Raw genomic sequence first — 14,423 nt, forward strand, 5'->3', positions numbered from 1 at the left:
TTTTTACGACGACACCCTTGAGCTCTGGATCTCGCTGAGATACCGTACAACCCCGTGGACTTAATGATGCTGCAGTGGCTTTTAGCTTTTTTAACGATTTCTTGACTGAGCTAAGCTTGTTTTCACAGCCACGGTCCAAACTGCCAAGTCGACCTCATATTGCCCGACAAACACATTTTCCCTAAACTGGGTTTGTTGGAACCGACGGCAGATTCCTGGGCCGAGACGGGGAGAGTTCAAAATCCGGAGATTTCAAAACTGCTCAGACACAGTTGTGTCTATATTTGATAAGAGACATTATATATTAAGGCTGCGACCAATGTTTCTTTTCATTTTCAACAAATCAGAGGATTATTTCCCTTCCTTTACCGATTAATAATTCAGTGTATAAAATGTAGAAGATATCAAAACGATGCCTCAAGTGTCTTGTTTTGTCCAACATATTCAGTTCACCTGCAAAAAACTCACTGCTGCAAAACTCAGAACATTTGGCATTTTGTGCTTGAAATTTACCGTCAAGGAAAATTGGTAATCTAAATCTCCGCAGATTAATTTTCATTGATTTATTCTTGCAGCTCTATTATGAGTGTTGCTCATCTTTTATCTGTTTATCTGTTCTGTTCTCACTACAACTGTGATGAATCAAGAAGTTGTTTTATTTCTAACCATTAGAACATGAACGTTTTAGTCGCTTATGTGCTTATACTTTTTAAATCTAGGGATTATAATATAACAAATCTTATGATAATCCGCATTTGAGGGAAAACATGGCAAACAAACTATGCACTTTGAAAATGCACAATGCACAATTTGGACCTGCATTTGTCTTGAAATTGTCAGTTTATACCTAACAAGCATTTTCCTGCTGGCTCTCTCTCATTTTCTCGACTAATCAATCAGTTGCTGTTCCACGAAATGGTGAGAAGTGATGATCGTGTTTCCCAAACTCCAAGATGATGTTTTTTTTTGCCCGCACACCAAAGATATTCAGTTCACTGTCACAGAGGAGCAAAATATTCACATTGAAGTAAAAACTACTTGAACCAATTATCAAAATAGTTGGCGATTAATTTAAATTAAGTTTAAAGTTAAAGGATGCATCAATGAAAAAAGGGATCCGGGTCATGGGTCTTCACCTCTCCACAGGCGGATCTGTTTCCGGTGCGTGTCCCTACAGGTGAGGCCCTCTTCGATCTTTGCTTCGGTTGAACTCTTTTGACCGGACGAGGGGTCTTTTCACGCAGGTGACACCAGGAGCACCGGACGTGTCACACGGCCTGTGCTTCAGTCGCAGCTATCCACCTCCATTGGCTGTACATGGTTTTCTCCTCAGCGAATGATTAAAGGCCTCCAACAAAGGTGTTGTTCTATAGCTGACTGTGCGAGGACATGGTGGTGCGGGGATAACGTGACTATTTTAAATGCCTGCTAATCCGCAGTAATCTGGCCACTTGGCCGCAGTTAACTCAATCCTGAGAGCCAACAGACCCAGAGGACCAGGGGAGGCCTATACCACATTGTTTGCATTCGTGACCCCGAGGTGAGGGTGTGTGTCAGTCGGTAACCGGTGGCCACAGACTTCTGTCCTCACAAGGTCAGAGTGGAGACACAAGTGTGAACAGGCGAGGTTACTTTTTTTTTTTTTTATTCTAAGCGCTCGTCCGCCAGGCTTGTTTGCGACTTTTGGGCCTCGTGTGGTGGTCGCCCGTGGCAACCGCCGTGGCAACAAAAAGGGCAAGGATGTAAAAAAAAAAAAAAAAAAAGCTCCAGAAATGAATCCGCTGATGAAGTCGCCAGGCGGCGGCGCCTGGCGACCAGACAGGTGTGTGTGTGTGTGTGTGTGTGTGAGTGATGCCGGTTATGGACGAGCTCGTCACGCGCCACACTCTCACGACACCCAATCACGTGAAGAATCAATTAGCCTGAAACATTGTTTACAACAACACTCAACGGAATCAATACAATTATTATGAGGCTGCTTAATAATAATAATAATAATAATAATAATAATAATAATAATAATAATAATAATAATAATAATAATAATAATAATAATAATAATTTAAAAAAACACATGACGGTATAATAAAATAAGATCCTGGAAAAGTTGAGTGTGTGCGATCCCGGCCAGGGACGAGCCCAGTCCCCCGGGGGGCTCCCCTGGCTCCCCTGGCTCCCCTGGCTCCCCTGGCTGTCTGGTGCGTTAATACTCACGCAGCCTGCAGTGCGTGGCTCCATGGTGCTGGGGGACTCTTCTCTCGGCCTGTCTCTCCGGGGGGAACACACCCCTGCCGCCCTGCTCCGAGCGACGCGCAGCTTGTCCGGGGCTCCCGCCCGCATCCCTCCCTCCCTCCCCCGCCCCCCCCAACAAACACAGCCCCCGTTAACTTGGACAGCGGCCCGCCGCCGAGTGCTCCCGTCTCCGTGCGCACATCTCCGCCGAGTGTCCAGCAATGCCCACTGCCTCCGGCAACCGCATTCGCACATTCACCGCCGAGCCGCGGCGGAAACACCCGAGCGCTCTCCCTCTCTCTCTCTCTCTCTCTCTCGGCAGCGCCGCTTCACCTCGGCGCACCTGCCTCTCTCTCTCTCTCTCTCTGTCTCTCTCTCTCGGCAGCGCCGCTTCACCTCCGCGCACCTGCCTCTCTCTCTCTCTCTCTCTCTCTCTCTCTCTCTCTGTCTCTCTCTCTCTCTCTCTCTCTCCCCCTCTGTGGCGCCCGAGCGAGCGGAGACGACTCCGCCTGGCGGACACCGGCGAGAACTACACGGAGGCGCTGATATGTATCGCGGTCCAGGCTGTTCGATGTTGACGTCCCTTACAGGCATTTTTAAAGATTGATTCTCCTCGTTAAAGTTTAAGATCATCTATTTTTTTTCCAGTTTGTAACTTTCACAACTTTTTAATTTTTTTTTTAGTAAAGTGGCAACGTGGGGACGTTTTTGAATTTTGCATTTTGGTCAGCGCCATCTTGATTTTTGAAAGTGTCATATTGGTTTAGGAAGTTTCCTAAATTTTGACGTGACCCAAAGTATTTGATCAGCAGCCATGATAAGAGCTGTTTCGGATTCTCTTAATGCATAGGAAAGGAGCTTCAATCTCCTTTAGCATAGGGCAAACTGGACCTTCCTTTGCGAAAGGAAAGGAGAAATAAACGGCCGACAATTCATTGCGGTAGCGATATTTTACATGACGCGCCATGCATGGACATAAACGATTCACTCCAAAGAAGAAGAAGAAGAGGAAGAGTATGAATATGACCCAGAAGAGACGGACGTCATGAGGTCTAGGAAAACAATAGGTAGGAAAAGACGATGCGAAGGACAATCCCATTCAACCTCTATTTGGAGGAGAAGGGGGTGGGGCCTGATTGAGATCGACCATGCACGTATTGGACGGTCCTGGTTGTCAATCACGCTGTCTCCGCACTCCAATACATACGGCGCCTAATCATGTATTTTACTCTAAATGGGTTGACACCTAAGAAAAAGAACATCGTGATGTATTGAAGAAGGCCTGAAACTAGAGATTGAGAACATAATCTCCTCAGAAAAATGTTTACTGACGTTATAAAACAAGTGCGAAGTAGAGTCATTTCTCATAGACTTCTATAGAAACTGACTTTTCACAGTGAGAGTCGCCCTCTGCTGGTCATTCCAGAAAATACAGGTTTCAGGCACTCCCGCATCCTTCACCTGGTGACTACGTCCACTTTTACATACACAGTCTATGGTTTTTGTATTCATTTTCTTTTTCCACCCCTTCCGGTTTTACTTCTTACTTTTGAACCAAGCACTGGACTGGAAAAACGTTTTTGACCGGCAGTGTCTCATTTGAATGAGGATTTATGTACGATTTTTCATTTCAAACTTACTGTGTTTACTGGATCCGAGATGTCTCCTACATCACTGAAAGACCCTTTCTTTCAATGTAGTTTGTGCAATGCAGGCTTCAAGTTCCCACATCACACGCAAGTCGCAGATTGGACCATGACGCCCGCAGGTACGCGCCTTGACTCGGAAAAAAAGAAATACAGAGAAGCTCAAACACCCAGGAGATGTAGTACCGACCAAAATACACATTTTTGAGAAAAAGGGGGATTAAAAGGAATTATGAAAGAAACAATCAGATGAATAAATGCTAACAAATTATGGAATGGAATATAACCATGAAAATAGATCTGTATTATTTAAATTTTTTCTGATAACTAACTGACTTACCGACTCAGTTCTTCTCGGGTTGAAATGCACATTCCAAAAATGTATTTGAGCTCCATCTGCAGATCATATTATCAACAGTGCATATTGTACAGTGTCCAAAATAGCTGAAACTCAAGTTTGTCATACAAGACAAAGCTATGAAATATTTAAAACAGGCAAAACACCATAAAAAAACTGTTGAGTCTTGGAATTGTATTGCATGAAAAAAGTTGTATTTTTTTTTATTACAAGAGAAATAGAAAAGATAAAAGCATTGTTGGCGTCATATGGGCTTATCACAGCACAAAAGCACCACAGACACAATCACCGATGGGAAGGAACGAGGGGAAAGGAGACAGACAGAGAATATGGGAGAGTATAGTGAGTCGTGTATATTAGGACCATAAAATAAAACACCAGCAGCACTGAGAACAGAGCCACAATCACAGAGCGTCTATGGACTATGTACAGGGGGGGTCCACGAAGGCTTCATGGAGAGTTTATTAAAAAAACAAAACAACACAGAGCTCTATACAAAGTCAGGCGGGCACCGCATGTCTTACTGAGACACACACTTCAACCAGGACGAGACAGACACACACGTCACATCCTCAGACACTTCATCTCGGAGGGGCCAAACACGTCTGTGGGACAAGTCTTGAATTCCGAGTCCTGCCAATAGCAAACTCAATCTCTTCTGTTTGTCCCAGAGGCTCAGGTGAACTCTGAGTGTACACTCCGAGATATATATGACATTTCAGAATGCACCAGAAGAGTTTTCATTCCAAAAGTGAGCGGTCCACCGGCCGACAAATGTAATTCCCAGTCAGCTGTGACACAAGCCACTTTGTTCTGGTGATAAGTGACCGCTCAGAAAACTACAACTGCATCCAATAATAACCATAACAAAGACTCGTGTGTTACCTTCAGGTTATTTGAACTCTGGTGTTACATATCTCAAATATAATAAATGGAATTTAGATGATGTCCTTACAGGACTTTTCTTTTTGGACCCTATATGGTAATAATGTAGCGCCACATTCATGTGCTGGTTGGTAAGTTGTAAATGTGAGTTGTTGGGGGGAATGAACATCCAATTTTTGAAACTCAAGTTTTCCTTGAAACCCCCCCCCCAAGACCTTTTTTCAGTGGCAGTTCAGAAGCTTCCTTATGCGCGGCTGCTCTTTTGTTAACCACGCAGAAGAAGAAACAAATTCTCACATGAGAATAAAGTCAAAATGTCGAGATTAAAGTCGAAATGTCGATATATCCTCGATTTAGTATTTTAACTTTATTCTCGACATTTCGACTTTATCATCGATTTAGTATTTTAACTTTATCCTCGACATTTTGACTTTATCCTCGATTTAGTTTTTCAACATTATTCCCCACATTTCGACTTTATTCTCGAAATGTTAAAAATAATCAAAAAATCTTCCCCCTCATTTTTTTTCTTACGCCTGGCCCTAATACTCTTCCGTAGCCTCCTCCTGTTTGGTTACTCCATGAATATTACCTTATGCAGAGCTTGCAGAAAAAAGACTTTTGGGGGGGCTGCTGCCCTATTTGCGGATGTGAGTAGGCAAAGTGAAGCTGTACGGAGCGAGGCCGGCATTAAAGAAAAGCAGTTTAACAGCTATTTGATCATTCTCACTGCGGCAGACAGCTCCCAAACACCCACAGCAGCTTTAGTGGTTCTTGAAATGTGGCTTCACGGGCTCTTAAGCCCAAATGATCCAAATCCTGAGAGACAGACAGACAGTCGTGGAAACTATGTTAAAAAAAAAAATAAAGTGTTATTTTTACACCTATAAATACTTAGACGGTTTGACCTTTTGGTCCTTTAGCCACACGTATCATACAACACAAGCTTGTCCAATATACCATGTGCCACCACATACAGTTTTAACACTAAGAGAATACATAGATATTCAAATGTATTTTTATATATGTGTTCAAGGTACATGCGTTCACGTGTAAACATAGACTCAGCCGATCATAGGCTTTGGATTCATGGGAGTCAGATCGGATACATACAAACACGCGCGCACACACACGCGCGCACACACACACACACACCTGAGATGCCTTAATATTGGGCCAGATTGTTCAACAATACTATAGCTTCAGTTTCCCTTCAAGTGTGAGACATATGTGGAAGTCGTGTGCTATCGGTTGCGGCAGTAGGTGAGTCTTCTGGCAGTGGTTTTCCCCACTCTGAGGTTTAACCGTGTAGCTTTGACAGATGGGGTCCCATTCATCTAAGACGGAGACGATGAAGATAATCAATCGGCTGACACCACAAGGACAGCGGGATGAAAACATAGATGAAGTCCACATTTTACTGCGCCTCGTTGATGGAGATATACCGTATAAACCGTCCCGATGACACCTTCGCTCGCCAAAACCCTAATGAACGACAGTAAACTATTCGAATTCAGCAAGTGTTCTCCATCATCTACTAAACAGAGCTTGGCAAAGGTGGAAGCGAACAGGTAAAGTCTTTTTTTTCGAGACTGAAACCATGAATATCAGTCGGCAGAAAGAAAAAAAACATAGCATCCCACTTACTGTACTTACTGCCATGCTTGATTTGTGAAATAATCACAGTAAATCACCGAACCGAAGCAAACTGCTGTCGAAACCACATAGTGCACCGGAGAGTCGATAGCACAATTGATAACAATAACAGTGATAATACAATCTAGAGCTCTGAACTGGAATAGTACATTCCTGATATAATCAAACCTTCTGTTACCGGTGACGATGATGATAATAATACAATAAATAATGTCCTTAAAACTACTGAAGATAGTCAAGTCAAGTTAACTGTAAACACTTGTGTTCCTCTTGACAATAAGACAATGGCCCTCGATTCAGCGAACGGAGCACTGAATCTGGACATGCACCGCGAAGAGTAGTAATATAACCCCTGATCATTGGAATGAAACTGAGATCTGGAAAATCGAAAAATCGCAAGTGAACGATTGAACGACGTGGTCAAAATTAAATAAGGAAAACAAAAAGCTTCGTCAGAGGTCACAGGGCTGCCTCCCGTGAGAGTCCGGGCCGACGGGGCAGCGTCCGGCCGTGGGATGCACCACGCGGTGTGCGTTCGCTCTGTGACTCTCAGCGTCCTACAATCTATTGCAATGCCGGTCCGTCGCTCGATGGTGCGTTCAAATACCCTCGCCGCCTCGTTGAGTCAAACATCATGCGTATGAGGTATTTGATTCAGGCGGTCATCAGCCTGTGGGAATAAAGCCAGTGTCTTAATTTCCACCGAGGGATGATTTACTCAGGGGGCCGTAATCCAAACGCCCCTGGCTGGTGAAAGGCTGGTGAAGCTCACCTGGGTCAACTTCAGTTGCTATTGTGCAGTTATGGCAGTAATCTTTCCGAGGAACAGGAAGTTTTCCCCGGAACATTTTGGCCCTGGGCTTTGTCTCGGAGGCTCAAGTTTGAGTTGTACTAAAACCTTGATCGATGGAAGTTGTTGGGGTGGCACCATGAAAAAAAAAATAATAATAAAGATTCAAAATAAAATTTAATTTGAATCGCAGCTAAGATTCATCTAAAAAAAAAAAAAAAGATGCACGGAACAATATCATTTAAAGAGAAGGCAGCGGCAGATTTTTGCGGTGAATTTTAGGTGGAATTTTTAAGAGTAAAACAAAGAATACATCATTTCTAATATTTAATCTTGTCATTGCTTTACCGGCACCACAGATTGGCTGCCTGAAACCAAAGCCATGTCAATGAAATAATGGATGCCAGGCATAAATCACACTGTCCATCCTTGTTAGCAGACTGTAAACTGACTGTTACTGATATGCGGATAAATATCCCGTATCATTAATCATTATGTTTCGTGTTAAAGCAGAATTGAGGTATCGTCAAACATGCCAGCAAGTGTAACCAACTGGTTCTCACTGATCTCCTGGTAATAAAATATGAATATATTTGACTCTTTGCAAGTCGACGAGGACCACTTGAACGCAACATTTACTTTTGGTCTGTGTGAGGTTGGACCTGGGTTAATCGCGGAAGGAAGTACGCGGTCGCCCAACTCGCCCCTCCAAAACGAGGCAACCCCTGAACCTGAACACAGCTCCCGTCGCCTGGTCGTTGAGCGCCGCTCAAACACAGGAGGCCGCTCCCTGCGAGGTCAGCGCTGATGTCATCTGGAGGTCTGGACCTGATTGGGCGGCAGGGCGTAGAGGTACTTCCAGATGGCGTAGTAGTGGACGGCCGCTCCCATGGCGACAAACAGGTGCCAAATGGCGTGAGCGAACGGGACGATGCCGTCACTTTTGAAGAAGACCATCCCCAGGCAGTAGCAGGCTCCGCCCACCAGGAGCTCGCACAGTCCCGCCTGCTCCGGCTGCGGCGAGGCAGAGAAGTTTATCGTTCATAACGCTTCACAGACACGATACACTGCATTACATGTCATAACCACGTCGTGGGCTCACCATCGAGAGGATGACCAGGGCTGGAAAGACGCCCATCACTGTGTAGCAGATCAACTCCATGATCTTGTACCTGACACAGAGAGGGAGGTTAAAGCGTCGGAGATGATGTGTGGTTCACATATCTCGAGAACCGTTCATCTTATCGGCTTCACGCTCGGCAGGTGTATGGTTAAGGGCCCAAGGAAGTGCAGTGTTGACGCTCGCTCTCGGGCATTTATTTTAATACGACTGAATAGGATGAAACCAGGACAAAAAGCGCTATATAAATCCTATGTTTTATTATTAAAAAATATTGTCAGGATGCATGTATGAATGCATATCATCACCTGCAACTGAAGAGTGTGGCTTCATGACGGAGGTGCAGAGGAAAAAAATCGTACGTTTATGAACTTAAAGTTGTGAAATTAAGTACGCTCTAATAAGTGATCTCTCTCATATCTTTTCACCACTTCAGCGCGGACAGATTTGGAAAAAAAACGGCAAATACAATACATCCACTGAAAACCTGAGTTGAGGTTTTGCTGGTCATGTGATACAGATTTGAGATGCAACCGTAACCCTGGAGAAAAGCTAGTAAATGGACCTATACGTTGAGATTTTATTGTCACAATGGAATACTGATTGGATGAATTAATACATAGAGAGACGGTGAATGTGTGAATGTGTGAGCTGACCTCTCATGGAAGAAGAAGACATAGGTGGTACCAAAAGACGCCATGACCCACACCAACCAGCGCATGTGGCTCGCCCAGGGACCCAGCTCCCGCAGGTTCAGCCTGGTTGAGCATCAGCAGAAAGACATAACTACAATATACACACACACACACACACACACGCACACTGCCCACACAGTGAGAGACACACATACTCATAGCTGGGGTTGTTTACCAAGGGGCGTAGGAGGCGGCGATGAAGAAGTAGATCACCATCCTGTCACACATGTGGAAACAGTGCTCCACGGACCTGCGGAGACAAGGGACCCACGCTGCTCACACACGGGGCATCAGCTTGTTTCACATTCAAAACAGCAGATATGCAGGGGACAATTTCCGAACAAACACCAAAACGACGGGAAAAGATTTCGGCTCAGTCCGCGCAGGGGAACTGTCAGCGGCGTGTGCGTTTGTACCGTAAGTGGCTCTTCTTCCAGGCCACGGTGTGGAACAGGGTGGAGGTGATGAAGAGCGAGCTGAGCCCCGCCCCGTACACCCAGGCCGACAGCCGCTCCCATTGGTCCTCCGAGTGGAAGTGCAACAAGGAGCTGCCCAGCAGGCTGGGGATTATCCATAACTAAATGAAAGGCATAACATAAATGAAACATGAGCAAGGATACAATGAACACACACAGTCTGGGGGGAAAATGGTGGCGGTGTCATTCTTTTTTCTGTTTGCAAAAAGTGGTCTGTGTGTGTGTGTGTGTGTGTGTGCGCTCACCGCATGCGTCGCACAGTTGGCAGCATGCTCATATTCTGTGGGCTGGTATCTCTTGTTAGGAGGAACACGGTTGTTCATAAACCTGGGAAATCAACAGATTGAACTTGATATATTCAACAGAATGTCGTGTGCGATCTGTGTGGCTGCGGCAATCAGTCGGTCAGAAAATCAATGATCGAATAATTTGCAAATGACCCATTCTCTGATTTATCTTTTGGTTTTCGGACTGTTGGTCAGACAAAACATCTGTGACATCTTCGTAGATCAAACGACAGATCAATTGATCAAGAAAAGAACTCACTAATTAATCAACAATGAAGATATCTGATCTAAGACATTTGCCTTATTTGCAATATTCAATAACAAAACATATATGATATGTGTTTCATATGCCATTTTATTAAATTATAATCTAATAATCTCCTTCCCAACCTCCTAAAAACATGTCGAACACATCGAACAGCGATATTTGCATCCATTTGTATCCCAGTGGCGCTCATAAAATTTCACCCCGCCCTGTCCTTTCGCTTAGCAACCCTGGATCATGCTTCAACTTGTTGCCATGGCTGCTGTTGCCTGGCAACAGTGGGTAACCACGGACCAACTGAAACCAGAGGTTTGTCCCGATGATCTCTTTCATAAGTGCTTCACACGTACAGATATGCCTGCCTGTTCACACACACACACGCACACACACACACACAGACACAGACACAGACACAGACACACAGACACAGACACACAGACACAGACACACAGACACAGACACACACACACACACACACACACACACACACACACACACACACACACACACACACACACACACACACACACACACACACACACAGGTAAACTTAGATCTGTTCTTTTGAACGTGAACACTATGCACGGAATCCCAAAGAAGCACGAATCAGCTCAGGAGGTTGCGCTCCATCAGTGATGTCACTGTTGTCATGGAAACCACCGAGCAGGGATACCACACTAGAAAAGTCCTTCCTCGCTTCTTTCATCTTTCTTTCCTCGTCTCTTCCATGTCTCTCCTCCTCTCTGCCTCCCGATGATCAAATTAACACGCAGGACGGCAAAAGGGCAAAAATGTGTCCGCGCAGACACACGACAACGTCAACACACGGACACATGCACACGAACGCGTGCACGTAGACATACACACAATCGCAAACCACAACCCCTCCCTGTTTTCTCTGCTGCATCTTGAGGAGCAAGATTTCATAAGAGACCTAGATTTAGTGATCTCTCTCTCTCTCTCTCTCCCTCACTCACACACACACACACACACACACTCACACACACACACACACACACACACACACACACACACACACACACACACGCACGCATTGTTCTAAGATTGAAGGGACTCAAAACGAGGAGAGAGGAAAAGAGGGAAAACCACCCTAGTTAAAAATGCATACACATGGAACAGTCGGTTAGCTTTGCATCAGTCAGCTTTCTAAACGTGAAGATGTCCCTGTCAATACTAGAAAAACACCTGATTCATCTGTACTATACATCTATATGTATAATATATTATAATACGTGTATACCGATACATCATCTACAGCATTTGGGGGTATCCGTATCAGCAGAGCTAAATTACCATTAAATCTATATCTCTATGTGATATACAATGTATCCATCACAGTTTCAAACGGTCTTGTTTCCAAAAGTTAAAAAACAAACATCAGATGACACCACTGATCCTGCATAGACAGATACAGGAGATACGGCTCACGCCTCCTTCTACTCTTCCTCCTCCACTGTGTGCAGCTATGCTTTGGAAGTGACGCTCCTTTCAGAGCTACTAAAACGAACTGACCCACACCGTCCTGTCCCCAATAAAAAGGCCCCATCGCTCCATCGGACCCCCCCCCTCCCGCATCCGACGCCGGCCTCACACACTGTCTGCCTGCCTGGCTCCCTAGTCTTTGTGTGTGTGTGTGTGTGTGTGTGTGTGTGTGTCAGTGCCAGGCCCAGCAGGCTTGGCCGGGTCATTAATGACTCTATCGACTTGGCTGATAATTACCAGGCCTGAAGCCAGACAGGGAGACTCCGAGGGCTGGACAGAGGCGGAGGCAGAGCTGTGGGGGGGAAAAAAACAACACGCTACACCTCGAGTGGGACGGACGGACGGACGGACGGACGGACGGACGGAACCCTCTCTCTCTGCTCCGGTCGTCCCATTGAAACATGGAGATCACGGCCTCCGTCCACTTCACGGTCTACGTGACTTCAGGTGGAGGAAGTCCTGCTCTTGTCTTTGACCCTATTTGTACAGTGACGGGAAACTACTCAAACTGTATATATATACTTGGTTCTGGACGGAAATGGGCAAGACGAAGACGCCACCTTGCGCTCGGAGACACTGTGACACAGTTTTCACGACTAATTCGGAAGAAACCCCGGTTAACTTGTTGCCCTACGTTCTCATGGACCTGTTCGTATTGTGATTTGGAAAGCTCAAAGCAGGGATTTATTAGATTCAAAATAATAAACAAAATCACCTCTCGCCTCCTTGAATTATAAGGGAAAATATCTGTTTTTTAAAAAGATCTCGTGCAGCGTGGTGAGTTCCAAGAGCTGAAGCAACAACAATTATGATCATCGCATAATTGTTCTTGTCGACGTTCAAGCAAAAAAAAAACAACAACAACAACACAAGTATGATGTTTCTAGACTCTCGGGGGTAAGAATGTCTCGCTTGTCTGCATTTCCTGTCATTGTATATATGATATCTTTGGGTTTTTGAACGCCCTTGAGCCGTGGGAACTTGTAATAGATCGTATGTATTAATTTATGGTATTTTACAGATCAAACAATTAAGGGATCGATGGATCATCAAAGAGTAGGGCTGCAACTAACTATTATTTTCATTATCCATTAATCTGTCCATCATTTTCTTCGATTACTCGATTAGTTGTTTGGTCCATAAAAGGTCATAGAATGGTGAAAAACATCGATCGTGTTTCCCAAAACTCCGAGGTGATGTCTTGTTTTTTCCACACACCGAAGATATTCAGTTCACTGTCGCAGAGGAGGAAGGAAACCAGAAAATATTCACATTGAAGAAGCTGAAATCAGAGAATTTTTCACTTATCGATTATCAAAATAGTTTGGCGATTCATTTGGTCACCGATGAGCTGTTGCACCTCTATATTAGCGTATTAACTGATGATGAGGATGACAGTGGGTTGCAGCGCGATGCTGCTCCGTTTGACCTCCTCCTGCCCTGACACCCACCGGAGAAGAGCCAAACCTGCAACCTGTCCAAAATGTGCACAGTGTGAGTCCCGAGGGACCCGAGGACAGCGAGGACAGGTTGTGTGTTCGAGTGGCCCGCTGCTTCTCAGACAGGACGAGAAGAGGAGGCGTGAAGAGACAGCAAGATGATGAGGAGGAGGAGGAGGAGGAGGAGGAGGGAAGTGGCAGGTGAGTGTTATTCTTAAGATTGTTTGTCAAGCAAATGACGGTTATTACATCACTGGTCCCGAGATGAAAAAGGTTGATTGTTATATATATATTTTTTTTTTACAGATCCCAGCATCCTCCTCCTCCTCCTCACCATCACCATCATCATCATCATCATCACTATCACCATCATCATCATCATCACTATCACCATCATCATCATCATCACTATCACTATCACCATCATCATCATCACTATCAGGCAGCAACATGAATATATAAATATTCCCCATTTCGTTTGCCAAACCCTGAATCATATTGTAAACGATGTGACCTACCTTACAAGATTCATTTACAGGGGGGATGAGCAACAGTTGACAGCAGACGGACGGTGTGTGTGTGTGTGTGTGTGTGTGTGTGTGTGATCGGTCCGGCTCCGGTTGTCGTCTACCGCGGCGCAGCGAGCATCGCCGTGTCACCAGCGGACACACGTCGGTCGTCGTCGTCGTCCTGCGCTCCTCATCTCAGGCTCGCTCCGTCCCGACCCGGCTGCCTCCAGAGGGGATCCGCTCCGGAAGTGAGGGCGTCGGGGGGGAAGGTGTGTGTGGAGAGAGACGGTCCTCCTGCACGTCGCTGCTCTCTCGCTCTCTCTCTCTCTCTCTCTCTCTCTCTCTCTGTGTGTGTGTGTGTGTGTGTGTGTGTATGTGTGTGTGTGTGTGTCTCTCTCTCTCTCTCTCTCTCTCTCTCTCCCTCTGTGAGTGTGTGTGTGTGTGTGTGTGTGGAGAGAGACGGTCCTCCTGCACGGTCGCTGCTCTCTCTCTCTCTCTCTCTCTCTGTGTGTGTGTGTGTGTGTGTATGTGTGTCTCTCTCTCTCTGTGTGCGTGTGTGTGT

General features: G+C 45.4%; 2 protein-coding genes across 7 annotated transcripts in view; both read right to left on the bottom strand.

Annotated features, from left to right (window-relative positions):
• The window catches only part of radil (Ras association and DIL domains), a 26,937-nt gene extending 24,588 nt beyond the window's left edge, over positions 1–2,349 (bottom strand). For all 6 annotated transcript variants that reach the window (XM_035636035.2, XM_035636034.2, XM_047333897.1 and 3 more), the window contains exon 1: positions 2,215–2,349. The gene's annotated coding sequence lies outside the window, so the exon portion shown is untranslated. The remainder of the gene's footprint in view (positions 1–2,214) is intronic.
• Positions 2,350–4,408: 2,059 nt separating this feature from the next.
• LOC118313089 (monocyte to macrophage differentiation factor 2-like) lies at positions 4,409–14,215 on the bottom strand. Its single transcript, XM_035638329.2, has 7 exons — positions 13,871–14,215; positions 10,104–10,185; positions 9,799–9,959; positions 9,558–9,632; positions 9,344–9,445; positions 8,670–8,739; positions 4,409–8,581 (listed from the first exon to the last, which is right to left on the bottom strand). The coding sequence occupies exons 1-7, from the start codon at positions 13,882–13,884 to the stop codon at positions 8,378–8,380; spliced, it is 708 nt and encodes a 235-aa protein (XP_035494222.2). The 5' UTR covers positions 13,885–14,215; the 3' UTR covers positions 4,409–8,377.
• Positions 14,216–14,423: the final 208 nt, after the last annotated feature.

The sequence above is a fragment of the Scophthalmus maximus genome, chromosome 8 (genome assembly GCF_022379125.1).
Source record: "Scophthalmus maximus strain ysfricsl-2021 chromosome 8, ASM2237912v1, whole genome shotgun sequence".
In the NCBI taxonomy this organism is placed as follows: Eukaryota; Metazoa; Chordata; class Actinopteri; order Pleuronectiformes; family Scophthalmidae; genus Scophthalmus; species Scophthalmus maximus.